Here is a 26,296-nt window from a genome sequence, read left to right as displayed (position 1 = left end):
AATTTTAATAAGGTTATTTTTTTAGATTAGCTTAGGTCCTCTTGAGCCATATTTGTAGTTATGCTGCTACAGGTTAAGGCTGACCACTTTGCTCAACTGCTGTCTTTACTCCCTCTTCCATCCATGTATTCCTCTTTTCTGTTGTTAACTCCGTGTACTCTTTGTTTTTCTTGACCATAGAAAGTACACCTGGCCCAGGGATTTTTCTGTGGAGATTGTAGCTGTTGTCCTGTCCTCCCAGCTTCTGGTTGGTCAAGACAGATGGCCGTTGACAATGGGTCTGGCTCTTTTGGATTTTTCCCTATTAAAAGGAAGTGAAAGGGCAAGATTTTTCAATTGTGTAGTAATGTTTATGGAAGACATCTGACTGCTGATTACCATTTAATCATTTTGGGCTGCTCTAAATTTTCTCTTACTCTTCCCCTCCAGCAGGCTCCTATGTTTGGTTATTGTGAGGGAATGGAAATCCTCTACCCCTCCTTGCTTCAAATATGGTCTCTCATATTTGTCTTGAAGGGATTCAATAGGCTTTGTCTGACAATCGTCATAATTTCTTTGATTTGTGGGGTCCTTTCAATAGGTAAATACAAAGTAATGGACTAAAATGTCTATACTGACCTCTTGGACTTGTTTTTAATTTTCTTTTTTGTTACTTGACCCACATTGTTTCCTGAACTGCCTGTTGTCCCTTGTGACCCTGTCTCGTGCTTGATTACGCACTTCGCACTGGCGTGCACATTTTCAGCCTCTGGTATCAATGCTGTAGCTTGCTGACAGTCTATTTTGACTCTTTGGTTTGTTGTTTTATTAATAGTTTTGTTGTTCTGTATGTTAGACATAGGTTGTATGAGTGGAACGGTCAGTCATCCTGGAATTTGTAAAAAATCATAAATGTCTGTTTTTGGTTGTTCCATTCTGAGAAAATATAAATAAAATATTTTAAAAGTGCCCTGCGATAGACTGGCAACCTGTCCAGGTTGTACCCCACCTCTCGACCATTAACATCTGGAGATAGGCACCAGCACCCCTCGCAAAACCAACAGGGTTAAGCGTGTTTGAAAATGGATGAATGGATGGATATTTTGAAAAGTGAAGGGAAAATTGGACGTTTATAGGACCTTGCAAAGGTATTCACCTCCCCTTCGCAATTTTTCATTTTGTGCTGCCTCACAACCTTCAACTTAAATTGCTTGTATGAGAGTTTGCATCATTTTGTTTACAGAACATGGCAAAAACTTTGAAGTTCTATAGTTTAATTTATTGTGAAGCAATCAAAAGATGGGACACAAAAAATCCCCACAGCATGATACTGCCACCACCATGTTTCACTGTTGAATGCAGTTCTTGGGGTTATGGGAAGATTTGGTTTTCTTGGTGGCACCTAGTGTGGTCAAAAGAGCAGTTTATATTTCCTGCAGGTTTTGACGAGTATTTAAGCCCCTCAGTATTCAGTCAAAATATGGGTGTGTGTTGGAGAGATAATTTTAGATGAGAGAAGGAAAGATAGTCTGGAGACTGAGGAGAGTGAGGATAGCCCAGGGGTCTCAAACTCAAATCCTCGAGGGTCAGCATCCTGCATCTTTTAGATGTGTCCCTTGCCCTACATACCTAAATCAAAGGGCTAAACTACCTCACCTAGCATGCAGCCAAGCTCTGCTAAAGAGCTCACATTGGAGTCAGGTGTGTTGAAGCAGAGACACCTCTAAAAGTTGCCGGACCTCGGCCCTCGAGGACCAGAGTCTAAGACCACAGGGCTAAAGGATAGAGACAGCTGGGAAGGAGGATTTCACCTATGTGGGAACATTTTGACTTCATTTCTCAGGGTTAGGGAATAAGTTGAAGGAAATCTAACATACTTAAGATTCATTAGGCTTGCTTGTCAAAAACTGTATTTTCACCGTTTCTTAATATATTTCATATGTAAGGTTCATTAGCTGGCCTACAAACTGACCTCTCTTTAGTATCAGAGAAGTTTAGCATTGTTGGGTGGTGCCTTTCATTGCTGTCTGGATTTTTAATGCATGGATGGTTGCACCCGAACCTTTTAGGTTCATACAAAAGGGGGTGGATACATATTCTCATGCCATTTTTTTTTTACTTATTAAAAAAAAAGAAAAAAAACATTCTTCTAATTTCTCTTCACCAATTCGGACTAACTGTGGCAATCCATCACATACAACAATTACAAAGTATATGAATTACAGATATGTATGTATAAAATAGGTAAAAGGTAAGAAAACAGGCAAATATTCCTGTTTTCATTCACAATTTTGACATAAAATGGCATGTGGAGATTTACTTACCTCCTTTTTAGATATCAGTGGAAGATCCTGGTAGTGTGTCGATCAAATGCTTCTCATAATTACTGACCAGCTGCTCGCATCGTTGCACTGGTACAACGATCAATTCTGAGCAAACACCTCCAAGTCTTTGAGGTCGGAAGCTCTCTTTGCCATCACCCTAATCTACAGGTCTCTCAGATTCTGTCAGATTTAAATTGTGACCATCGCTGGATGAGTGTTAGTACCACTGAGCTATATAATACACTGGAGTGCTGATTTTGCCGAAAAACTGAAGTCACTGGCCGCCATCTTGCTATTCTCACAGAATCCCATAGGATTTGCTTGCAATAACAAGCAGTTTTCTGGCTGAGTGAAAACGTTTCATAGGTAATTCTACAGCCAGTGGATGTACTAACACTATCAACTACTAGGAAATTAGGTGCTGAAATATTTTACATGTTATTCAAATTAAATATATATATATATATATATATATATATATATATATATATATATATATATATATATATATATATATATATATATATATATATATATGTATATATAAGTATGTGTATATGTATATATGTATATATATATGTATACACATATAGAAATATGTGTTTTTGTATATTGTTATTTATATATTTATAAATGTTAAACATATATATTTAAATTAATAAAATGCAAAATATTTCAGCAAATGACTTTCTCAGTACTTGATAGTTTTAGAACATAACATAAAAGTATATGGCATTTGACATTTTAAAAGTCTTAAGCCCCCCTGAACATGAGAAAATCCTCGTTATTCGATGCTGTAGCGCACATATTCCCTAGTTACTGGGGGGAAATAGGGAGTACCAATATGGCGGCTGGTGGCTTCAAAGCGACTCGTTCAAACAGACGGTGATTAGCACTCTAGTGTATTATATAGCTCAGTGGTTAGTACCCAGTCAGAAGCCATATTGGTCAAAACATATTACCTTAAACTTGAATCTGCTAAGGGTGATAATAATGTCGGGTTTAACCGTAGCCTATACCCGGAAAGCTCTTTGAAATGTTCGTTTTAAATCATTATTATACCGTGAATTAAAGTAAACTGAACAGAACTTGCTTTAATCCCCAAACAAAATAAATTGTATCCTAACAAGAAATCAAAGATTGACGTGAGAGATTGAATTAATAATCAGTTGCGTAAAATAAATCCAAACTTAAAATACAAAAGTTTTCAGGCAAATCACCGAAAACAATGCTTATTTTTTTCTAGGTTGGAGTAGTAATAAAGTAAATTTAACATTTGCGTCTGTTCTCGTACTTTCGCTTTAAATTTCCCCAACGTTTCCCAACAACCTCACTCGCTGCTTCCTGATCCTGGACCTCCTTAAAAAACACCAACCTGCCTGCAGGCCGTGACTGGTGGACTCTGAACGATCTAAAGCCGCTTTAATCCGACGTGCAGCAGCTGACCGTGTGGCCGCACCGCTGACTGGCCGGATGGCTTTGCTTTTGTGTGGAAGAGGCTTGTTTAAATGCAGGACGGCCGTGGAAGTCCCACTGCGTCTCTGGTAACTGTTTGCTTTGCGTTCACATGTAGGATACGAGCAGGTTTTAGGTACACGGTTCTTCAAGATGGCACAGAAATACACGGGGTGTCCATCTGGACAGGACTCGTAACTTGCGCTTTCGTGCTCGGTGCAGCTTTGTTTTTCCACGCAATTATTGATTTATTTACGTCCACCAGATGGCGCCATTTATTCAGTCAATGTTTCAGGCACCAAGAATGATGAGTGACCTGGAAAACACCCCAAACTCTTTGAGTTTAATTTACCAAGAATTAATTGGGGATTCACGTGTGTACTTTTAATCGCGTTATCTTTATTTTTGTTATGTGCGATATTATATTTGGGTTTCATGGTAAATGTTACTCAACAATGCTTTTAATTCATTTTGGATTGTGGACAGGGCAGCTTTATCCCCTTGAAGCTACCTGCCAGGTAGCTTCAAGGGGATTTTTTGTAAAACCACACAATCCAGGTTTTGTAAAACCACACAATCATGGTCAGTTTTTTTTATTTGTTTTATGATTTTAATTGTGAAGCGTTATTGAGGAAAGATTAAAATATTTCCCACTAGGGATAGATGGGTTAGAAAAAAATAATTTTCCAGTACCAAATCATTTTCTTAAAATTAGTTGGTACTGGACTGAGGTTTATAACAATAAATCCATCCATCCACCCAAGTTGCTTTGCTGCAGAAAGCCTGGAGGAAATTTGAGTGAAATGTTTTAATCCATCCATCCATTATCTACCACGTCTATCCCTTGTGGGGTCGGGAGGGGTGCTGGTGTCCATCTCCAACTGTCAATGGGCAAGAGGCGGAGTACACCCTGGACAGGTCGCCAGTCTATCGCAGGGTAATATAAAAAAAAAAAAAAAAAAAAAAAAAAAAAGATCTGTTTGAAAGACCTTTTAGAAAGTCTGGAGATATTTTTTATTTAAACCACTTAAGTCGGACTACTTGGAAGCTTTTTTTTTTTTTAAAGGGGCAGTTGTAAAAATGTTTACATGGCACTGTATTACATTTAAAATTGCTTAAAAAAATGTAATATCTCATTCAAGAACTTGAGAATCTTACCTTGCAAAAATGTTTTTTTTTATCATTTAAACAAGTCACAACACCTACTTCTGAGCTCAGTTAGATTCTTTTATTATTTTTATTTTTCTCTGCTCTAAAAAATACAAGTCAGTCAACCATGTTGGGATCATGTATCCTTCAGATCCCATCCCTTTTTTAGGCATCTCCTCTCTTGTTTGCACCTTTGTTTATTTGCAGCTCTTCGATGTCCTCTGGCAAGCAGCGTGTTAACGGTGTTGATCTGTACTACGAGCAAACAGGAAGAGGGAAACATGCTGTTCTGTTGCTTCCTGGTGCTTTAGGTAAACACAGCACTACAGAGCTACCATTCTCTTCACATGCTTCAAGACCTTGTGTAAAACACATCTGACTTTATTTCCATAGGGAGCACAAAGACAGATTTCGGTCCTCAGCTGAAGTCTCTGAACAAAGAACGCTTCACTGTGGTCGGCTGGGATCCTCGCGGATACGGCCAGTCCCGTCCCCCGGATCGAGACTTCCCTTCTGACTTCTTTGAGAGAGATGCCAAGGATGGAGTGGCTCTGATGAAGGTGAACCATTACTGCATTTAATCATAAGGAAGCTTCCTCTGACTGTTGTCAATAAATATAGCACTTAGTACATCCAGAGGAAGGGCATATTTCATCAAGTTTTGGTGACATAAAAACTTAGGTCTCGACAGTACTGACATAAATAATTCACAACTAACATTTCCATTTATTTACAAAGAAAAATGATTAGTTGATTATGAAAACAGTTATATTGTTGTAAGTGGCCATTTTAATATTTGAGATTATGTAAAAATATCATTTTAATCCACAGTAGAAAATGAAAACTCTGTTTTAAAGAAAATACTAAAGAGGGATTATTGAAAAGTAAAAACATGTGTTCTTAAAAAGATTTATGTTGAAGTAAATCCAGTATTAAATTTAGAAAGGATAATTTACTGATGATTTGTTAGGTATTAGTTTTTCGCTGAACAAGACTCTTTAGCCCCATTTCCACCACCTCGATTTGTTGTGCTCTACTCCGCTCCGTGTGCTTGAGACTATTTCACAAACAGTTTTTTTTTTCAGGGCCAGTCCGAGTTTCTCCGGCTCTGCTTAGTAGCAGAGTCAAACCCAGTGGTCATGTGGAGTTTTGATGTGAACACACTGCTTTTCGGGGATTGGCTAAGGATGAGGAGAAATGAGATGTTTTTTCTCAGAGGAAGTCCAGAAAAACTGAAGAGTGATGAGCTTAATATTAAGGACTACCATGAACGGAGTGGGTCAAAAAAAGGACACGTCTGCTTTCTATATGCAGACGCGCTGTCTCAGATCCACAAATTTACTGAGAATTTCTCTCATTTTACACACACTGAAAGCTTTTAAGTTTTGTCTCTGAAGAGTGTTTGGTTTAAAAATGTGTTCACAATCGCTAAATTTGAACTCTCTCTCTCACTCTCTCGCTCGCTCGCTTGTAGTCGCACACACACAATACCGGTGAAGGCAGACAGAACCTGTGCCTTATTCTATTAGTTTAAGCTGATCCAGATATTTATCCCATGGATTATTTTAACCTTAAAAAATATCAAAGACAATCTTGCGTATACAATTATATAAACATTATTTGTATTTTGTTTTGTATGTATGTTACAAAAGAAGGCGTTTCTCTCCTCCAGGCATTTCTAGCCCAGTCGTAACACAAACCGCAGCAATTATAATCCAGCAGGTCGGGCCAAATCCAGTGGGGTCGGTGGGAATGGGGCTTTCGTAAAGTTGGCCCTGGTCTTGATTGTTTCCATTTCAATTTGAGATTTCTCAGTTATAAGTTTTCAAAATCCAACTGGAATGTCTCTCAAAGTTGTAATTCTGATTTAAATAGAGAAATTTATCTTCTATCCTGAACACCAAATCCAACACAGCCGACTTGGATATAAACTGTTAGTAGTTGATTTTATGAAACTATTTATTAGCACTTATATGAGTGAGTATTACACAAATGTATGCTGTTCTTGAACATTATTGTAGCCTTATTTCAGTTTCCTTATTTTGTTTCTGATATTTGTTTTTTCTTTGGCAGACTCTAGGCTTTAATAAGTTCTCCCTGCTGGGTTGGAGCGACGGGGGAATCACTGCTCTGATTGCTGCTGCAAGGAATCCGGAACTGATAAATAAGATGGTCGTCTGGGGATCTAATGCCTTCGTTTCTGAGGATGACCTCAAGCTCTACAACAGTACTCCAGTTTTCACTTTCTGCAATGCTGCTGGTGTAAAATTCAACATTTGTCTCTTACCTGTTGATTGTGTATCTCCTATTTCTGGGAACATTCAGTGGTTCGTGACGTCTCCAAGTGGAGTGCAAGGATGCGGGAACCCATGAACGAAGTGTACGGAGCGCAAGCATTTCCTAAAATATGGGAGAATTGGGTGGATGGCATTGCTCAGTTTGTAAACAGACCAGAGGGTGAGGACTCCATTTTGCTAAAGATGCTTAACAACTTAAACTTGAAGGAAGATCCCCTTTCCCCTATTTTTTTATCATAAAACAAAATAAGAAATATTTTGATGCCTTGTTTTGTGTTTCAAGCTGAAAAGATTTATTTTACCTTTTATGTTTAGGAAGTATCTGCATTGAACTTCTACCGCTGATCAGCTGTCCAACCCTGATCATCCATGGAGAGAAAGACCCGATGGTCCCCAGCTTCCACCCACATTACCTCCACAAAAACATAAAAGGGTCACGGTGAGACCATGTTTTAAAAAATAACCTTTAGTGCATTAAATTTATCATGAAAGAGCTAAAACAAAATGTCCCCCCTTTTGTCTAGGTTGCATTTAATGCCAGAGGGAAAGCATAATCTTCACCTGAGGTATGCTGAGGAATTCAACAAACTAGTTGAAGACTTCCTGGAAGAATGAGGCAACCCACCAACTGTTTTCTAGCCAACAAACACAAATCTTTGTGTGAACTAATTTTGTATAATTTTCTTGCAAATTTTCAATTTCTTTTTCCAAATAAAAAATGCAAAGATCTCATTTCCATAGCTTGCAAAACTGATACATTTGACTGCAAACTCAATTAGATTTGGCCAATCATACAGCTTCAACACCTTAAGAGGAGACATCTCATAACCTCCTGCAATGTGAAGGAAAGCTCAAGTGGAAAATAAAAAAAATACAGTGATCCTAACTCTATCACCCTAGGGTTGCATAACCAGCTGTTATTATGTGGGGATATTATCCTTTCACATAGGTTGGTGTAGATGTTTTACCTAACTACTTTGTGTCTGAAAATACAATTATTTTGGTGATCTGAAACATTTGTTAGTGTGACCCTAAAGAAAAAGTGTAACTGTGGAAATTGTCATGATGACACTGTATACAAGAAAACAGGTTTGATCCATGTGTGTGTTATCTAGCTTGAGCCAAATCTGATCGAAAATAGTTATTTTATCAGTTTTATAATAGACTAGTATTTTCTTGTCAGTTGTTGCTCTATTGCTGTTTTTGATATAAAAAATATTTTTCTACAATATAACACATTTGATAAACATTTATTTTCAAAAGCAACAATAGTTTTTTTGCAACGAACTTGCGGTCCATAGATTTTTTAATTTTTTTTAATTAATATTTTTTTTTATTTTAGAAATCTAAAGTAATTTTAACGTTTTAATCTTTTTGTAGTTTGTGTCAACATGCAACTTGTTCCCCCTGCAGAGAGCCACTGAGCGTTCATCTCAAATCGATTGCTCTGGTCTGCCACCCCCCCTCTAACCAGGAAGTAAAATAGCTCCTGTCTTTTCACCCAGCGTTCGCTAGTCCTAAATGTTTAGCGCGTTGCAAAGTGCGTCAAAATGACCGAGGTAGTGAACGGTTCGGACTTCGGGGGAATTACGGTGCATGATTTCTCCGAGAAGATCCTGGAGCAGGTCGTCCACTTCCACGTGATGAAGTTGGATGGCGGCTTCTTTCTGTGGGTCGGTTCGGCTCCGGTTCTGTCCAACCTGGCGGTTTCCATGAGCAGCAAATACGTGAGTAAAATCGGTTTGTTCCGCCGCCATGTTTACGTTTGTCATCGGTTGTTCTGAGGTTGATTAAGTCCTGTGAAACAACGTTGATTTTTAGCTGTTTTTAGAGGAAAACGTGGAGTTCATGTTGGGTATTTTTTCTGCTTCTCTGTGGTCTTCAGGATTTAATGCCATTATCTACATTGGTGATGGGGGATCCGTCCAATACTGCTGCAAACTCTTTGGCACAGAGGCTAGGTAAGAAGTTGCAGGACGACTTTGTGTTTTTCTTATTTGCCATGAATGCCTGTGTTCGCAGGAATAAATCCGAGACTAACAGGAGATCATCATCAACACGATGATGGTTGTGCATTGCAGTTATTTTCAGCAGTGTTTTAAAATGACACATTTTATTTGTCATAAAGAGGCTTGGCTGCATTTGAAACTGCTGTTTTACGTTTGTCGTAACTGAAGGTGATGTTGAAATGGATGTTGATGCAGTTTTACACCCAAATTTACTACATTTAGAAACCCCATTAAAACTTTGGCTTCACTAAAAAAACTATTTAGACGATCCAGTGGTCTTGTCTGATAGAATCTAGTGATGTGAAATAATCTTTGTTGTATGACAGGGTGTCTTACAACAAAGAGCGTATGTTACCGTGTTTTTATAGCACATTTTGATATATGGTTATTGAATATCCAGTTTAACAATATTGAGAAATTAAATTGATATAAAAATACAATATAAAGTGAAGAAAAGGCCTTTTTTTTAAATGCTTAGATAAAATGTAACAAAATCAGTGCAACTTCTGGGGAATATTATAACAGGACACCCCAATGTCCGTTTGCTCTTCAAATGGCTAAAGCTGCATACAGGGATCCAATCAGATGCATATGATCACAACATTGTTACTGAACATTTTAAAGGAGGTTTTCCCTGCTTAAGCCTCAGACATTTAATTTGTTGTTCTCCAGACTGTTTAAGTGAGATTTAAAGAGCTGTTTGGAGTCATTCAAAAAGAAGATCGGAACAGCTTATACCTCTACAATACTTTTGAAAGTCTCAAAATAGTTGGAAATCGGTTATTCAGACGGAAAACGTGGAAGAAACACACAAAACAACTGCTAGCGTAGTGAGGTCTGTCCGTTTGATGGAGTTCGCCGTGAAAGCAGGCCGCAAGACGCCAAAAGAAGTCTCCGACTTATTTGTTGAGTGAATAATTTGTTAATGTGCCTTGTTTCTTTGAACTTCAATCATACAAATATACCAATCGAGACCATATGAATCTCTAGAAGAAGGCATTTTGGTTTGGCTAAAAGTCTTTTTTTTTTTTGTGCAACTCTCATATTAAACTCAGCTTTTCAAGTCTTTTCAACTGTATACCATTCATTGCAAATTAATGAGTTGCCAACTTCCTTACTAGGTATAGTTTTTTCTTTGTTTACAAGGTTCAACACTTGGTGAGTCAATTTTAGGACGGCTTGCGTTAAGTTGTATTCTAAAAAATGTTCGGACATGTTTTTGATTAACACACCTCTAATCTTAAATCACTGCTTTTTAAATGTCTTAAACTCTAAATTCCAAATGTTTAATATCCTGGGGCAAATTATATAGTTTTTCAACATAAGCCATAGAGTTTGTCTCATGAACCGAGTGCACTAAATGTCTCTCTGCTTTTCTTCGCAGCAAAGAAGACCAAAAAGCAAGTATTTGTGAGTTACAGTCTTCCGATGACGGATTCCAGCCTGAGTTTGTTGGTGGAAAACCGGATCAAAAAGGAGCTGGAGCTTCACCCTGAGAACTTCTGAAGCACATCGCTCTTTTGGACATTTACGTACATAACATCACATCAGCGCCTGCTTCTTTTTTCTTTTTTTTACTCTGCTGGAACCAAAACTTCCCAACATGCGCGCACACAAGAAAAAGCCACACACAAGCAGTCACATCCACTGTTCTTTTATTGACATAATAAATTAAGTGGTTTATTATCAAAACACGTAGGCCTATGGCTTTCTGTACAAATGCATCTTATTAAAAAAATAACACTTAGAAAACAGCATTGGGGGCTGTGTAATTTTTTTTGTGTGTATTTTTTGTTGATTTACCTGTTAAACATACAAACCAATAAGCAGTACAACACTAATGGGGTTTGAATCATTGGTTGGATTAGTTGGCTGGTTCCTCTAGTCGATGTGCTTCTAAACCTGTGGCGATCATGACCCGTACATTAATAATGGATGGCACATGTACAAATCCTAGTGTGTATTCACATAGTATAAATGTTCACAGTTACAGCTAGCCTGGATCTACGCCGCTGTACTCTAATCTTCACACGTTTACTTCAAAAACAGTCATTTGTTGTGCTTTCTGTCTAATGTTACACATAGAAACGGCAGGATTATTATAACGATGCTAAAGTACAGGGAACAAACGGTGACGAGTGGAGTGGAAATATTTGCTATTTAAGGAGGTAATAACAAGTTTGCCCTTGGCATCATTAGAAAATAAATACTGGACTTCTTCAGTTACATCTTTAATCTATAAAAAGAAAAAGCCAGAGCCACGGAGATAAAGCCATTGAAATGCTGAGATGCATCATTTAGACAAAAAGCAGAACACCGCCCTGATGTCCGTTCAGCTCTCAGATTTGTCTCAAGTCTCAAAAAAAAAAAAAAAAAAAACTTCACTTAAAAGTCTGCCGTGGTCTCCAGCTGTTCGTAACATCCAACAACCATCATACGTCCCCCTGACAGCAGTAATCTTTATTTAAAGATCAGCGTCTACGCCGACCACAACTCGAAGCATATAAAGGACCTCAATCGGAGAAAACAATTAAAAAGTGGGAGAAACCAAGTATTTGTGCCCTTTCATGCAAAAAAAAAATTGTAGTGGATTAAGCCTGGTTCTCCAACAGGTTGGCTAAAAATTCACAAACACTTGATTGTGTCTTTGACATTTAGTGCAAATTAATTGAGCAAGACTTGCAGTGCTGCAAAAAAAAAAAAGTCTCTGCACCCTCCGCACTCGTCTTTTGTTGTTTTTGCTGTTTTGTCACACTTAGATCTTAACGTCATCAAACGAGTTTAATATCAGACAAAGATAACCTGAGTAAAATGCACGTTTCTAATATCATATATCAAAAGAAGAAAAAAAAAAAGCAGCACGTCATGGCTCGACCTAAAGAAATTCATGATCAGCTCCACACCTGTGGGTCTCAACAGGACGATAAAGCCATTTCTAAGGCTTTGGGACTCCAGGGAACCGCAATATCCACAAATAGGGTAAATCACTGAACCTTCCCGGGAGTGGATGGTCGGCCACAATTACTCAGAGAGCACATAGGCAGCTCAACTAGGAGGCCGTTAAAGAACCCAGAAAAACATCTAAAAGCACTGCAGACCTCTGTGTTCATCATGCAACATTTATAAGGAGGCTGCGCAAAAGAGATGACCCATGGAAGAGTGCCAAGACAAAAACTACTGCTGACCAAAAAATAAGAAAAAAAAAAGCCAATCTCAGATTTCCAAAAATACATCTTAATTATCCAACAAGACTCTTGAGAAAATATTCTGCTGACGCGGAATATAAATGTGCCGCTTCAGTACTTAGGACGCCTTGCTGGGAATGGAGCCATGAATGCTGATCTCTACCAGAGTATCTTTTCACATAGGTCCAAGTTGGTTTGTTCAGCTTTTTTTCCCCCCACTTAATATATGACATTATTATTCGAAAACCGCCTTTCGTATCTACTTATTTACTTAGGTTATCCGTGACCTGTAAGTCCAACAAAAAGCAGACGTGGGCCCCAACTAGTTTTTCCACACCTAGGAGCTACTTGGGCCCACAGAAACTGATCCTGTTTCAACAAGTCAAAACTGCAAACACAAAACCCAGAGAGTTGATCTGCTGTTGGTCTAGTCGCCCGCGTCCGTTTATTTTCAGCAGCACAGGATAAAAAAGAAAGAAAGAAAAAAAAAAACAGTCTGACTTCAGACAAACATGGTCTGTCCGACATTTTTTGGCGACTCCTGAATGAATCATTGTCACTTAACGGTACGCACACTGGCTATCATTGTCATCATCTCAAACCTCACTACAGATTAACAGCAGTTCATCTGGTTTGTCTGAACATTTAGTTGCCCCCCCCCCCCCCCCCCCAAAAAAAAAAAACATTTGATCTCATCTTACATCTGGTTATCACTGCATCAGTTATTCGCGCAGCAGAAGACGATCGCTGCGCCGCTCACACCCCGTTGGCTATGGTGCAATTACCAATCACCTCGCCACCAGTGGCCAGAGAGTACGAGGCAGGTACCGCTGCCAGAGCGGTGGCCACCGCCGCCGTGGTGCCTCCCGTGGCCGTGAGATGTAGCGGCGTGTCGTGGACGCGCGAGTAGTCCCTCTCGTACTTGACGAGGAGGAGGTGCTGCTCGCCGGGATGGAGCAGGGTCTGGCGGGTGAAGGTCTCGCCGTCGGCCAGGCTCTCCGGCAGCGGCTGACCCCGCGGCTCCGGCAGCAGCAGCAGGCAGATGATGCACAGCAGCGTGCAGCAGGCGAAGATCACGTGATGCAGGAAGTAGCCCTTTTGGTTGTGCAGCTCCATGATGGGGGCGGTGAGCATCCCGAAGCCGGCGCTGGCCAGGACGAGGCCCAGACCTCCACCCCTGCACAAAGCAAAGATCAGGTCCAGTTTACTTACACGTATGCTGACATCACAGCTGACAAAAAGTTTTTAAGGGTGTTCACCTAGCAGATAAAAGAAGATAGATCATTGTAGATTTAAATGGGACATTCTGGCACTGTAACAGATGCATTAATACATTAAAATATATTAAAAAAATTAGAAAGACATTTTTTCTACATCTTGGAGAGGACAATGCATAGGATTACAACGGTATTCATATTATCTGGAATAATTACCTTTGCAAGTCAAATTCTACAAATTAGAGTGCTGGTAAAAGAGGGGTCAAGGCATGGGCTGCTTCTGGATATCGAGACATACCAAAGATTTCAAAAGTCTTTTAATAACCTTAAGAATCAAGATCTAACATGTCTGTCAGAGAATCGGCTGAAGGGACCACAGTTTTGTTCAGCTCCTAGGAGCAGTTCCGCTCCTCCCCCACCTGTTGCTGCACACCACACGGTATCTATTTCAAAGAATACTGATATGTGTGTATATATATACATACTAAACATACTAAATATATATATATATATATATATATATATATATATTTAGTAATAATAATAATAATAATAATAATCATTATTATTAACATTATTGGGCTGTTCTAAATTCGGACATTTCCTGTGCGATCTGTAAAATTTAAAATAATTAATGCTGCACAGAACGCTAACATGTGTGCTTGTGTATATTAATCTTTCTTGCCCTGAGACAAAATGGAAAAACTGCCGTAAAAAAATACTTTCTGGAAAACATTTAAACTACCAAATAGAGAGCACCCCCTAAAATAGCATTTTTTTCTCTCGCCCCTGGTCTTGATGACACACCTGCATGTCAAATATCTATATTGAAATAAGTTTTTAAAAACACAATCTGAATAATTTTGTTGATATCTCTATGGTAATTATAAAATTAATTTAATCATCAACAGAGGGCTATTTTAAATCATAGTAATGATGCAATGAAGTCCAGTTTTTGCACGCCACCCTGACATTTTAAATATGTGTCCAATATTTCCAGCCTCGGCTGAGTGTCTCACTCTATCCAACACAGCCCTGTTACTCATCCCAATGTTATTTATAAATATAATGCAGTCTGTTCATCCTTCACATGAGCATTATTACATTCAACAGTCAGCATCTACTCCTAAAAACTCACTAACATTAACATTGATATAAATAATAGCTGTGTACCCTTTCCTATAATTCTAATTTTAAATCTGCAGACATTTAGCTGCATCAGTTGTCGCCACCTTGCTTTCTGATGGTTTGGCGGTCATGCCGGCAGATGGTGCAACAACGTTTATGTTTACCGATAGCACACGGTGCCAAATTCTTTTCAGGCTCAAAACAGACTAAGTAAACACTATGAGGACAATCGCTTGCCATTTTATTTGAAGATGAATACTGTATATGTATATGTAATGTATATATGTTTTGTTATTTCTTTTTATGGTCAAAATACGTAAGTCCCTTAAAATCTTTAAATAAAGACCACAAAGCCATTAAACTGGCATTTATATTCAAGGTTAATATGCTGAACTCAATATACTTAAGTTTTTAATATCATGGTCCATGCCTTGAGAGTACTTCAACACCTTATGGCTCTCTGCAAAATATGACCCTGAGAAAAGAGCTATGCTCTGACATCCTAGATAAGGTTTTACAGTTCAAATCTAAAGCTGACTGGCTTGAGAAGGAAGAACAAAAAATATATATATTTTTTTCTCTTTTTGTTTATGTAGCATAATTATTAATGGATTAAAAAAACCCTCTTATTCATTGTGACAATTTCCTGAGACTTGTTCGTTGATTTAGGGTTACAAACGTTTTAAAGTGTCATATTTTGTTCATTTTTATCTTCAAAATAAAACTGTAAACCGAAGTCAGTATTTTTGATTATTTTTGGTGTTTCCTAAATAAAACCCTCTTGAAGTCATCAGATTAGGTCTGTCAGTCAAAACTTGACCACAAGAGGGAGCTGTTACCATTCACAACAGAGCTGCGATCAGTCTGATACAATCTATTATTATTTTTATTTAACCTTTATTTTACCAGATAAAAACCCATTGAGAAGACCGTTTTCACAATGACCTGGCCAAAACAAGGCAGGTGTGTAGTTGTGGACAAAAACAAACACTTAAAACATAAAACGTGGACCATTTGACAATTTCATTTGCAAGAGTTATAACTACAGGTGACAGCATAAAAATTTAATAATTTAAGATTTGAAACACAGGCACTGTACAAAGAATTTCTGTTGTCAGTTTCTTACGATAAAACAGAAAAAACAGCTTTGACAGTCTCAGCTCAGATTGGAGGGCAATCCGAGAAGGAGCAGAGAAAATGGAAAGCTTTCTTTTCCTTTTTAGCTGGAACCGATGGTACAGAGATGCAAACGTGTCTTTGTTGTGTATGTTCTTCGAGGGAACAAATGGATTTGAAAAAAAAAAAAAAAACATCTTGGATTTTTCTGCATTTAACACCAATAACAATGTAATTTTTTTCTAACGGCTGTGTTCGGACTCACCTGATGACAGTTGGCGTGATTTCAGCACAAAAGAAAATGCTAAGTGTGCTGACGGCGTGAGAGGAGAACATGCCAATGATAGAGAAGGCCACCGAGAATTTTCTGTTCAGAGTGTCTCGCAGAACTGTCCCAAAAAAAAAAACAAGCAAGACGATGTTAGCAAAGACCCAACGAATAAAGCATTTCAAGTTCCAAATTACTGCTACGGCAGCTGTACCTGTGTCATGGCGGAGGCTGTACTTTCCAATTACTGGATTCCATTAGTGAGCATTGAAGAATGGAAAGGAGAACAATTCTTTAGTAAGCACAAAAGGTAGAACAGTGCTGACTCAGAACAAGCAAAATAAAAAAAGCCTTTAGGAGACCTCTGAGCATAACCATTAAATAATGACTATGTACTCCACATGTAGGTCAGAAATGCAGACAGAACTGCAATCTGAAGTTTTAACAATTTAGGAACCACCTGGAAGGTGTGCTGAATTATCAACTTTCAGCCCAAAATTGTCTGTTCAAAACAAAAAAGAAGTTAATTAATGAAGTATCAGTGAAAACAAGCTAATGTTAGCGTGCCTGGCTAAGTAGCGTATCTTAAATAATCATTTAGCCTTTTGTTTATTCTTAAAAGGTGACGATACTATAATATAAATGGTTTTATTAGAGAGTAAAGACCTGAAATATATTTGCTAGCACCACTGAGCTAATGCACTTTAATCATAAACACATCCTCTGGTATCTACAAAAGAGAGCTCATTATTTTCACAACTCCAAGATGTTATTTTCCCAAAAACCTCAACATAGTTTTTGGAAACTATACTTTTAGAGACCAGGCTGCATTATTGGGTGACCTGTCACCTGGTACTTTGTTGAATTTACAAATCACTTTGTAACTATACTTGAAAGGTGTCTGTACATTCTCAGAAAGTAACCTGCAATGTCCATTCAAGGAAACTAACTTGTAACTTCCAGCAGAGTTGCTTGTAAGTTCTGAAAATGTTAACCTGTAAGTAACAGCAAAGTAACCTGTAAGTACCAGCAGAGTAACCCGTATATTCCAGCATATAACTTGCACATAAGGTAACTAGTAAGTTCTCTAAAGTAGGCTGTAGTTGTAGCAAGGTTATTTACACAACCCGGAGAGTAACCTGTAAATTCTGCCAGATTATTGGCCGAATTTACCGTATCTGTGATACTAAAAAGGGCTGGCTAAAACATCTAAAAACAACAATATAGCTGTAACTATTCAAATTTTAATGGGAATTTCTGCTTTAAATAGCCAATGCGACTTAAATCTGAGCCCAGATTTAACACAGGCTAATTGCATCTTTAAGTCCATATCTGAAGTGCAAACACTTGGTGCTGTTATTGTTAAAAAGTCCACTCCAAGCTCACACTGAGCATCAAGGAGAATTTGAAATTTAAGTTGGTAAAAATCAACAATATGCTGTAAAACCGAATACTCATATTCTGTAGCATGCTCAACCCGGATTTATATCTAGACAATATCTTTTTTTGCGATAGGGAATATGCCCTAAAGACCAGTTGATTGATTAGAATAGATTTTTCTCGCATTTGAATTGGCTCTGCCTTTTATCTGCCAATAAAATCAATGAACACTGCAGTTTCCAAAGCAACTTCTAAGTGCCATGCCTGGGAGGGGAAGTGTTTACTTACAGTTGAGCAGACCCAGCTGCAGTAGTGATGCTAGAGCTGTTATAATCATGAAGGTGAGCAGTCCCCCGCGCCGACCCATCAGCCCCACTGCAGGGCAAAGAGCCAGGCATGTGGCCACGGCAATGCCCGCCATGGTGTAGTAGTCGGCGTGGCACAAAGCCGTGGGCTGGGCCTCCGGGTCCATCATACTGCGGGCGAAGCAGTGGTGGATCCCATAACCTGTCAGACTGCACAGATGCAAAGTTCAGCCGTGAAACAGGAGACGTACATCCGTCTGAAAAAGATCTACACCCAGGTTCTTTGAGTCTGTCTGTGGATGAGTTAATTCATTGACCCTCAACACGATGGATGTTGGCTTTGATTAGCGAAAAAAAAAAGTGTTCAAAGGCAACACACTTACGAGTTCACACATAGCACAACTATGTTTTTCCACAGGTTCCTGGTGCTCATCATCTTGATAATGCAGCTCCTCTGGGGTTTCTTGTGTAGCTCCTGCTCCAGTTCTGGTAGAAAACATGAAACGCACACCCTGAGACCTATTTTTTCCTTCAGTGGGAATGAGGGGACCTTTTAGCCCAGAGAAGCTAAAGTGCCCCCCGCTCTCTGGATAGATTACCTTTCTATCTTCTTGGTCACTGAGTAAAAACATAAAAACTCATACAAGAGAGGAATACGTGTCTATTCCAGATAAAAAACTACTTTCATGACACTGATTGGATAAAATCCCTAAACTTTGTTTATTAAATTGTAAAGAACAATCGTTACTGGCTGTGCAACTTTACTTATCTTGACTACCTGGAAGCAAATATATGTTTGTTAGTGATGGAAATAAAGATCTGAGTGAGGCAACGGAAAGTATATTTAGCAGCCAAATGGGTTTGAGAGCTTTCATCTGCTAAACTCGTCCTCACCTGCGAGAACTCCACTGGGCTCTGTTGCCATGTCAACCTGGTTCTTCCTGGCGATGCGCAGCATCATGGCTTTGGACCGCTTGTAGTGCTGGGTGGCCAGCAACCAGCGCAGCGATTCGGGAAAAATCCTGCAGATTTGAGAGGATGAGGAGGACACTTTGAAAGGTTTGAAACTACTGCCTGAACATCAAATATTCATTCACCTTTTTCTTTTAGTTCTTTCTGGGAATTTATTTCACTCTGGGACAATAAAAGAATGCAGAAGCTGCTGAGCAATTTAGGAACCACATAGATTATTATGGTGATCAACAGCTTTTCTATGGAGCAGGAGGAAGGGCACACAGAATCAGCTTTAATTGGCAAGCTGCCTGACACAACAACTTTGGTTTCACTTTGCACTTAGTGAAGACAATTTTTTTAGTACAAATATACGAAAAAGGAAAATAGGAATATTTGTCTTGTAAATATTCATGCCTGTAGTTGGATTTGTGTGAGTAAGAATGGTTTTCTGGGTTCTCTGACTGGTAAGTGTTTATCAGATTGACAGCCTTTACGGTGGCTGGTTTTTCTAAATAACGCTCTGTGGCGCTGACCTGAAGGTTAAAGTCAAAACAGTCTGTGTGCAGGGTGACAGGCAAAGAAAAAGGTAAGCAAGCCCCAACCAAAAAGGCCCTATAAAAACCTGAATTGTATCGACACAAGTTTTTGAACCCTGAGCGGTAGAGCCTTATGTTGACAGCACGTGTAAATTCTTGTGTTTCCTTCTGTGTTTTATTTAACTGTGAAGTACAAGGATGCCTTCAGTTCCAGTTTTGCAAGAAAATTGTAAAAGTTGCTTTGCAATCAGTAAAATCAACTCCCACTTTAGTTGGTTTGACTGAAAACCATCTATAGTAGCCAGTTTAACACTGCGCTAATTTAGTGTTGATCCGTTGCTGCTTAGTTATGACGCGTTGAGCGGCTAACGTTGTACCTGTTGTTCGCTTGTCAAATGAATTCCAGCGTTCTTCTTCTTGTCCAAAAAGAAACCGTTTTAGGCAGATGAACCATTATGAAGGTCTCCATTTATTCCATGACAGCAACGTTGGTTCACAATGACTCCGCCACAGCGGTCAAAAACTTGTATGCCCTTCCGGGTTCAACACCTGTCAATTACCCGTCACCTCTTGGTTTATATACAGAAGCCGACAGCCCCATCTGGTGACCAAAACCCAAAATACACATTTGGCTCCAATACCATCTGTCTTCTAACAGCTGCAGAAAGCCGGGAGGAAATTTGAGTGAAATGTTTTAATTAGTGTTGCGGCAATGCCATTTTTTGGCCCCGATACCGATACCCGATACCTGGCTGTGCAGTATCGGCCGATACCGATACCATACCGATACCATCTGTTTGAAACTGATGTGTGTGTGTATATATGAAGAACTGCATACTACTTAGTATGCAGTTCTTAGTATAACTTTTTATTGCCTACCTGGAATGGGTGACAATAGTTGAATAAACTTTTGGCTCTCAAAGGCCAGAATAGTGCAACTTTCATGAACTTATATAACATGTGTAATAGTAGTCGGAAGAGAAAAGGCTGCGTTCAAGTGACATACAAACATCAAAATAGTATCGGTGCCCTATTTGTTGGTACTTGCCGATACCGATACCACCATTTTAGTGCTGGATCTGGGCCCCATCCGATACTGGTATCGGTATCGGCGCAACACTAGTTTTAATTCATCCATCCATTTTCTAACACGTCAATCCCTTGTGGGGATTAAAGTCTCAGTTCTGTAAGAAGCATAAAATGCCTTAAAATGTTACTCTGCCAATCCAGGATCAGTTCAGATTTTTATTGGTGTTCAAACGTTTAGGTATGGCTGATAATTGAACCGCACATTTGGACGATATGTCTAAAGCTGTGGGAAGAGGAGCTGTGGGAAAATGGCAACAGACATGAGGAAGGAACCTCAACACAACATGTGAGATAAAAACAGGGATATGAATGACTCAGAGGAAATTTTGAAAGGTTTAAGAATTTGGAAATGACTTGATCCGAAATAAGAGTGAAAAGCGAAACCTGCTGGAGAATGTAATAACCAGACAGGTTACCATGGGGATCCGAGCCTTTCACAGGAAGCAGGGGGAGAGGGGGCCCACAGTACCACTCTTTTAATCAGACAAGCAAACAGACAAGCGGGCCAGTCGCAATAATTTTAGTTCTTGAAAGGGTAGCGGCTGAACCTTACGATGGGAACACACGTGTAAAATCTTATGTGTCATCATTGTTTCGTGTAAGAGACGAGTGCAAAATCAAGAGCTCCTTTACTTCCAGTTTGTGGGTATTGTGAGGAGTTTTGGTGTCTGCATTCTGCCCTTTAAGGTGATTTGACACAAAATATACACACTGTCTAAAAATAAACAGAAATGCCAACGTTTTGATGGGGGTAGATTCCATCAAGTGAACCGATTTCTTCAGATTTCCCTGGGTTTGAAACGTTTTGTGGTAAAATCTCAAAGCCTAAACTGAAGCTGTGCAATTCCTTCATTGCTCACTCTGTTCCCTGCTATGACTGCGCTACCAATTAGGCTGTATCTTCTCACTTCTTCACCAAAATACAAGTTTAGTATATGAGGAAATTCTCTCTTTCGATAGCTTGTAAAATGTGCTGCTAAAAAAATAACATGTCAAACTATTCCTGATCGAGCCACACATTTTGAAGTACTTGTGTGCTTTTTTTTCTCCCCCTGTTAAGGAGTTACTGACTGAAAATAGATCATGAGCGACTAGAAAGCAAGTCATTCTGAAGCGTACTAATGCGTCTACTGGCTAAAAATCGAACATATATGAAGCTCCTTATTTTATCACTCAGAATAATTTTAGATACAGTTGATTCTAGGGATAAAACAAGGAAATGCAAACCACTGCAGGGGAGGGGAGAAGCCCACAGCACCTCTCTTCATCAGACAAGAAAAAAAAAAAGAAAGGCAAGCAAGCCTCCACTCTGCGCAGAAACTTCTAGTTGCATCGAAAGAGTTCTTGAACCCAAAGCGGCAACATCTTTGTTGTTTTTCCAACTGGGAACGCGAAAAAGAAAATCTGACTTCCGGGTACAAAGCAAATGCTGTAATATTGTCCAACTTTCTCTAAACTGTTTCAAGTTTGATTTGTGTTTTTACTTTAAAGTACAGTTGATGAATGGAGCTCCAAAGAGGGCTTGTTTATCTCCTTTGGCCAGAATACTGTCAAGATCTATGGGGAATTCTTTTGTTTTCTGCAGCTAAACAAAAACAGAAATGCATCACTGTCAAAAATCATGGCTCACTATTTGCGACTGAGGCACATGTCTTTGCTTTCTCTGGTCTGGTCTGGCTTTCCAGTGCTTTGACCAGAAACGGAGGAACTATTATCACAAACTCCAAATGCTTAGACGTGTTCTCCGGCGTTTTTGCAGTTGTGCCGTCAGAAAGACAGAAGAAGAGAACAGAATGTGCTGTAAGAGCAAGAGAAAAAGAATGAAGAAGAAAACAGCAGGAGAAAGAGAGCTTTGTTTCCTGCGTTGCCTGCTTCGTACTGTGCTGCTTGTGTGTGTGTGTGTGTGTGTGTGTGTGTGTGTACAGTACAAGTCGTTGCCTGGCTCAGTGTGAGAAACCCTGGATGGATGTCTTCAGAGGGTGGGACTCACCAGACATATGGCAGCATCAGAACAAAAGGGCTGATGATGACGATCTGCAGCACCTGCCAGTCATCCCCGTTCGGCCAATGGCGGCACAGAGTGGCCACCCCTGGCATCAGTAGCTGCCCGCCCACCTTCAGAAAACTGGCCACCATGGTCATGGAGAAGCGCCAGCCTGGCAAGCACAGCTCGATCCCTAAATAAAAATAAAAAAAGAGGCAGAGTGAGAAGAAAGAGATTTTAGCTCTGAATTTCTAGACTCTTTATGTCGTCGCAGCCGGAGAGGAGAGTAGGAACGGGATGCGACTGAAAGCAGAAGCTTTAGTGGTCTGAAAGAGGAGGAGGAGAGTTTGTTTAGCGGTGAAGCTGGTATTACGTGAAACCTCTAAATTATTAGACATTTACAAAGGTTAACACCGGACTTTGAACATAGTTCTCCGATATTCCCATTTCTCCCTGAATGAGCTTAAGTTGCCTGTCATAATCCCCGTTAACATCTTAGAGTCCAGATGGTCCGGTCCATATGGTGACGTCCTTTCTGAAGGTGACCATTGTGCTTGTGTGAGGAGAGAGGAGGGAGGGGCTGACAGTAACCTGTATTGTTTTTGGTTATTATTGAAAGAAAATGATAAAAATGGGAAGGAGGTAAGGCAGGGGATAATGTAAGGACTCGGAAGTGCAGAAAGCAAATTAGTTTTCCCCTTAGAAAGCTAAAGGAAAGTATTCCCATTTATTAGATAAATTACAAAACCAAGAGTAACAAATAACTACAAAAAGTGAAAAGCATATTAAGAAAGGATTAAGAAAAAGAAAGATTGAATGACATTCCTTTCATCAGCCTGGGAAATGTCAGTATTTACAGACTGGCTCTGGCTAAAGTAATCCTTATCAAAATCTAATTACCTAGTGTCAAAGTTCAACCTTGGGGGCAATTTAAGCTTGACTTTACCTTTTATTGTTGTCTGTTATTGGTGAACTATCCCAAAAAGTGGTTGAACCTTTGAAAATTCAAAGGAAAAGAGTTTCAATACCTCCTTAAATGGCTGCTTTATCTCTAAAACCTGATGACCACCCAATATGAAAACAGATTGTTCAAAAAATTCATTGGCATCGATTTTTTTAAAGCAACAGATTGAGTCTAATTTTGGTCTTCTTTTCTTTTACATGTAGTCACTAAAGAATTTAGGTTTTCAACGTTGAGGCTGTTTATTGATGCTTTTATGAACCCAAAATGTCAGAAATTTACATTTTGATGCGTTTAACGGACATAATAATTTGAGTATTTTCTGAACACTGAGATGCTGATTAACAGCAAAAAACCGATCAACTGACAATAAGCAGATTTTGATCATTTGCTGCTTTATCGGTTCGTTATTCTTTTTCATATCTAAAAGGTAAATAACTTGTTTATCTCTGGATCACACATGTTTCAGATAATCAATAAATTATGATATCAGACAAAAAATAATCTGAGCAGAAACACAAATAGCAAAGAAATTGACTTTGTGTTTCCTCTGTTCTTAATTTTAGATCAGTTTACTGTGTATTTCTTGAGTTTACAGGTATGAAAGTAATCCAAGCGGGTAACATTGAACTAAACAATTTGAAGATTCCCAGTTAATTCATGATTTAGCATTGGGGTAATTATCTTCCCACAAAGGGCAAGGTTGGTTTGGATGTCTGCTTTGAAAACAGACTTTTTTATTTGTAACTTGGGCTTTCTTTATCATATATTACAATTTGTTTGATCTAATATGAAAAAAAAAAAACAAAAGCAGAAGAAATATGTAAAACACAAATGTTTTTACATATCATATTATTCTCCTTTACAAAAATGTCTGTTAAGCCACATCCGATTATTATGCAAATCAAACTTGTATTAAGTTGTGTATCAATTACCTCCCCATAAATTAGACCCGTCTCCACTTTGTTTGTATCTGAATAACAATACAATGAGGTTGACTCTATGTTTGGGATTTTACAAAAACTTCACTAGAGCCAACAATAGTGTTGCCGACATGCCACTATGCGATGTATCTCCGTGCCTATTTGCATGTAACTGAGATCAGATCCCAATCTGCGATCAGACCGAATTTGAATGCCAGGTGTGAATGGTTCCACTAAAAGCCGACCATTAGTATCTAAATCAGCCAGAACACATGCTAATGCCAAGTTTAAACAGGGCCGTGCCGGTAACGGAATGAGCACTATCACTTGTAATGGGTGGAAAAACAGCAAAACAAAAGACACTCCCTTAGAAGAGGCGCCGTATCCCACAGGCCTATCAACACACAAACACACAGGTCAGGGTCTTTTTTTTTTTTGTCCCAGCTGACTGTGAGAACCGGTCTTCTTGTGCTGATTATCTCACAACTCCCCAATGAGCCGATCCTCCCCGACTCCCCCCTTTCCTCCCTCTCCTCTGTTGCTCTGAAGTGGCTCTCACTCCTCTAAAAAAAAAAAAAAAAAAGCTACCATCCCCCACCTCCATCCTCCTCCTTTCACCAAGCAGCTTCTCCTCTGACTTTACATGTGAAACTTGCAGAGGCTTTGCCGAACAAAAGCCCAGTTTAAGAAAGAAACAGTCCAGGGCATGACTACGTAGCCACACATGTAGTGAGCAGGCTTGTCTTTACAGGCAAACAGCTGAGGGCCTTTCCACAGAGCCACGTTGTGTTGTTGCCTGCTGCTTCGCTAACCTCGCCCCAGGCCTGATAACAAAGTGAAGGGACTATTGGCTTTCTGTCAGCTTAGCTCAGAGTAAAAAAAAAAAAACAGTCTGGCTAAGTTTTTGTGATGCAGAAGAGCCCCGCCAGAGAGAAACATGCATCTAAATTTGCTGCTGGAATATTTGGTTTAGTCGGGCAGTGGGTCAGTCTGCAGAAAATGCAACACAATTACCTCATCAGCATTTGTTTGTTCTGCAGCTTTGAATGTGCAGAAACCGCCATGTTCGCTATGTTCAAAATGAAGCTACATACGGGGAACGCTACGTTTGGGGAGGTATCCATTGTTTACCTGTAAGTGATAAGGTGGATATGTGTTTGTGTAGATTTTTGGGGATTTTCTAAATAAATTAAAAACAAATTTTTCTTTGAAATGTTGAACTTATTCAAAAAGGGGAAGAATGAAGAATTGAATACAAGACAGGACAAGCTAGAAGTGATTATTATTTCATCCTTTGTTAACATATATGGTAGACCATAATGATGATAACCTCGACAAAATCAAGGCAGAACATTTTGAAAGTCTGCAGAAGAAGGAACTCCGTCTTTGAAATGACTAGGGATTAGGAAATACTATCATTAAGCACATTATTCTCCATTTGCTTAAAACTACCCACTGCCCAAAATAATGACTCCAAGAGTCAATGCAAAACAAGACCTCTGGTTTGGATAAATTCAATCTTGGGGAATTTTGATCTATTCACTCCTTCACATCCTTAACATCTGTAAAATACTCATAAAGACCTTCAAATTGGTTCCTGTATCAAATTTCATTGACATTTAGAGCTGCCATCGGCAGACCAATAAATAGAAACACCAGATTCCTGAACATAACGGGATAACATAACAAGAGAAAACTATAGATCCCTGAGGGACACCCCGATAAAGAGAGGTTTCAGGTATCACAACACCAAACCGTATAAGTGATTTCCCGCAAATAAGGTTTAATTTAATGTCAACAATATGCTGTAAATGAGAAATCAGAATGCAGTACTATAATCTACTCTAGACATACCAGCTATCGTTATAGAGTACCTTAAGCAGCCGGAGGGCCAAAGTAATGTTAACAAAATAAATTAAACTGCAGTCACATGATACAATAATAAACCAATAATAAAATCAATCAGACCTGACAAGAAATATAAAAACCATGTATTAAAATGGAGCAACTAATCAGCTGGCCTGAGGGAACAGGAGG

The 26,296-nt window shown here is 39.1% G+C and overlaps 3 protein-coding genes across 4 annotated transcripts in view; 2 read left to right on the top strand and 1 right to left on the bottom strand.

The window, feature by feature from the left end:
* Positions 1-26,296, bottom strand: part of LOC105932854 (solute carrier family 22 member 23) — a 49,445-nt gene that overhangs the window by 8,851 nt on the left and 14,298 nt on the right. The window contains exons 4-10 of one of the 2 annotated variants that reach the window (XR_004930415.1): positions 22,382-22,568; positions 18,707-18,834; positions 18,196-18,298; positions 17,796-18,022; positions 16,342-16,374; positions 16,125-16,248; positions 12,686-13,575 (exon numbers count right to left, since the gene is read on the bottom strand). Coding sequence is in view for 1 of the 2 variants with exons in the window: in XM_036134249.1 (XP_035990142.1) it covers positions 13,155-13,575; positions 16,125-16,248; positions 16,342-16,374; positions 17,796-18,022; positions 18,196-18,298; positions 18,707-18,834; positions 22,382-22,568 (1,223 nt within the window). In the remaining variant the exon portion in view is untranslated. Of the gene's footprint in view, positions 1-12,609; positions 13,576-16,124; positions 16,249-16,341; positions 16,375-17,795; positions 18,023-18,195; positions 18,299-18,706; positions 18,835-22,381; positions 22,569-26,296 lie in introns of those variants that run through there. The other variant, XM_036134249.1, reaches the window with a different exon arrangement.
* Positions 3,634-7,940, top strand: LOC105932889 (valacyclovir hydrolase). Its single transcript, XM_012872200.3, has 7 exons — positions 3,634-3,847; positions 5,115-5,218; positions 5,301-5,467; positions 6,981-7,134; positions 7,233-7,364; positions 7,520-7,643; positions 7,729-7,940. Exons 1-7 carry the CDS (start codon positions 3,777-3,779, stop codon positions 7,817-7,819), a joined length of 843 nt encoding a protein of 280 aa, XP_012727654.2. The 5' UTR covers positions 3,634-3,776; the 3' UTR covers positions 7,820-7,940.
* Positions 8,663-11,592, top strand: psmg4 (proteasome (prosome, macropain) assembly chaperone 4). Its single transcript, XM_036134251.1, has 3 exons — positions 8,663-8,931; positions 9,090-9,165; positions 10,598-11,592. The coding sequence occupies exons 1-3, from the start codon at positions 8,755-8,757 to the stop codon at positions 10,717-10,719; spliced, it is 375 nt and encodes a 124-aa protein (XP_035990144.1). The 5' UTR covers positions 8,663-8,754; the 3' UTR covers positions 10,720-11,592.

This window comes from Fundulus heteroclitus, unplaced genomic scaffold (assembly GCF_011125445.2).
Source record: "Fundulus heteroclitus isolate FHET01 unplaced genomic scaffold, MU-UCD_Fhet_4.1 scaffold_78, whole genome shotgun sequence".
Taxonomy (NCBI): Eukaryota; Metazoa; Chordata; class Actinopteri; order Cyprinodontiformes; family Fundulidae; genus Fundulus; species Fundulus heteroclitus.
This window is presented reverse-complemented; position numbering and strand designations above follow the sequence as displayed.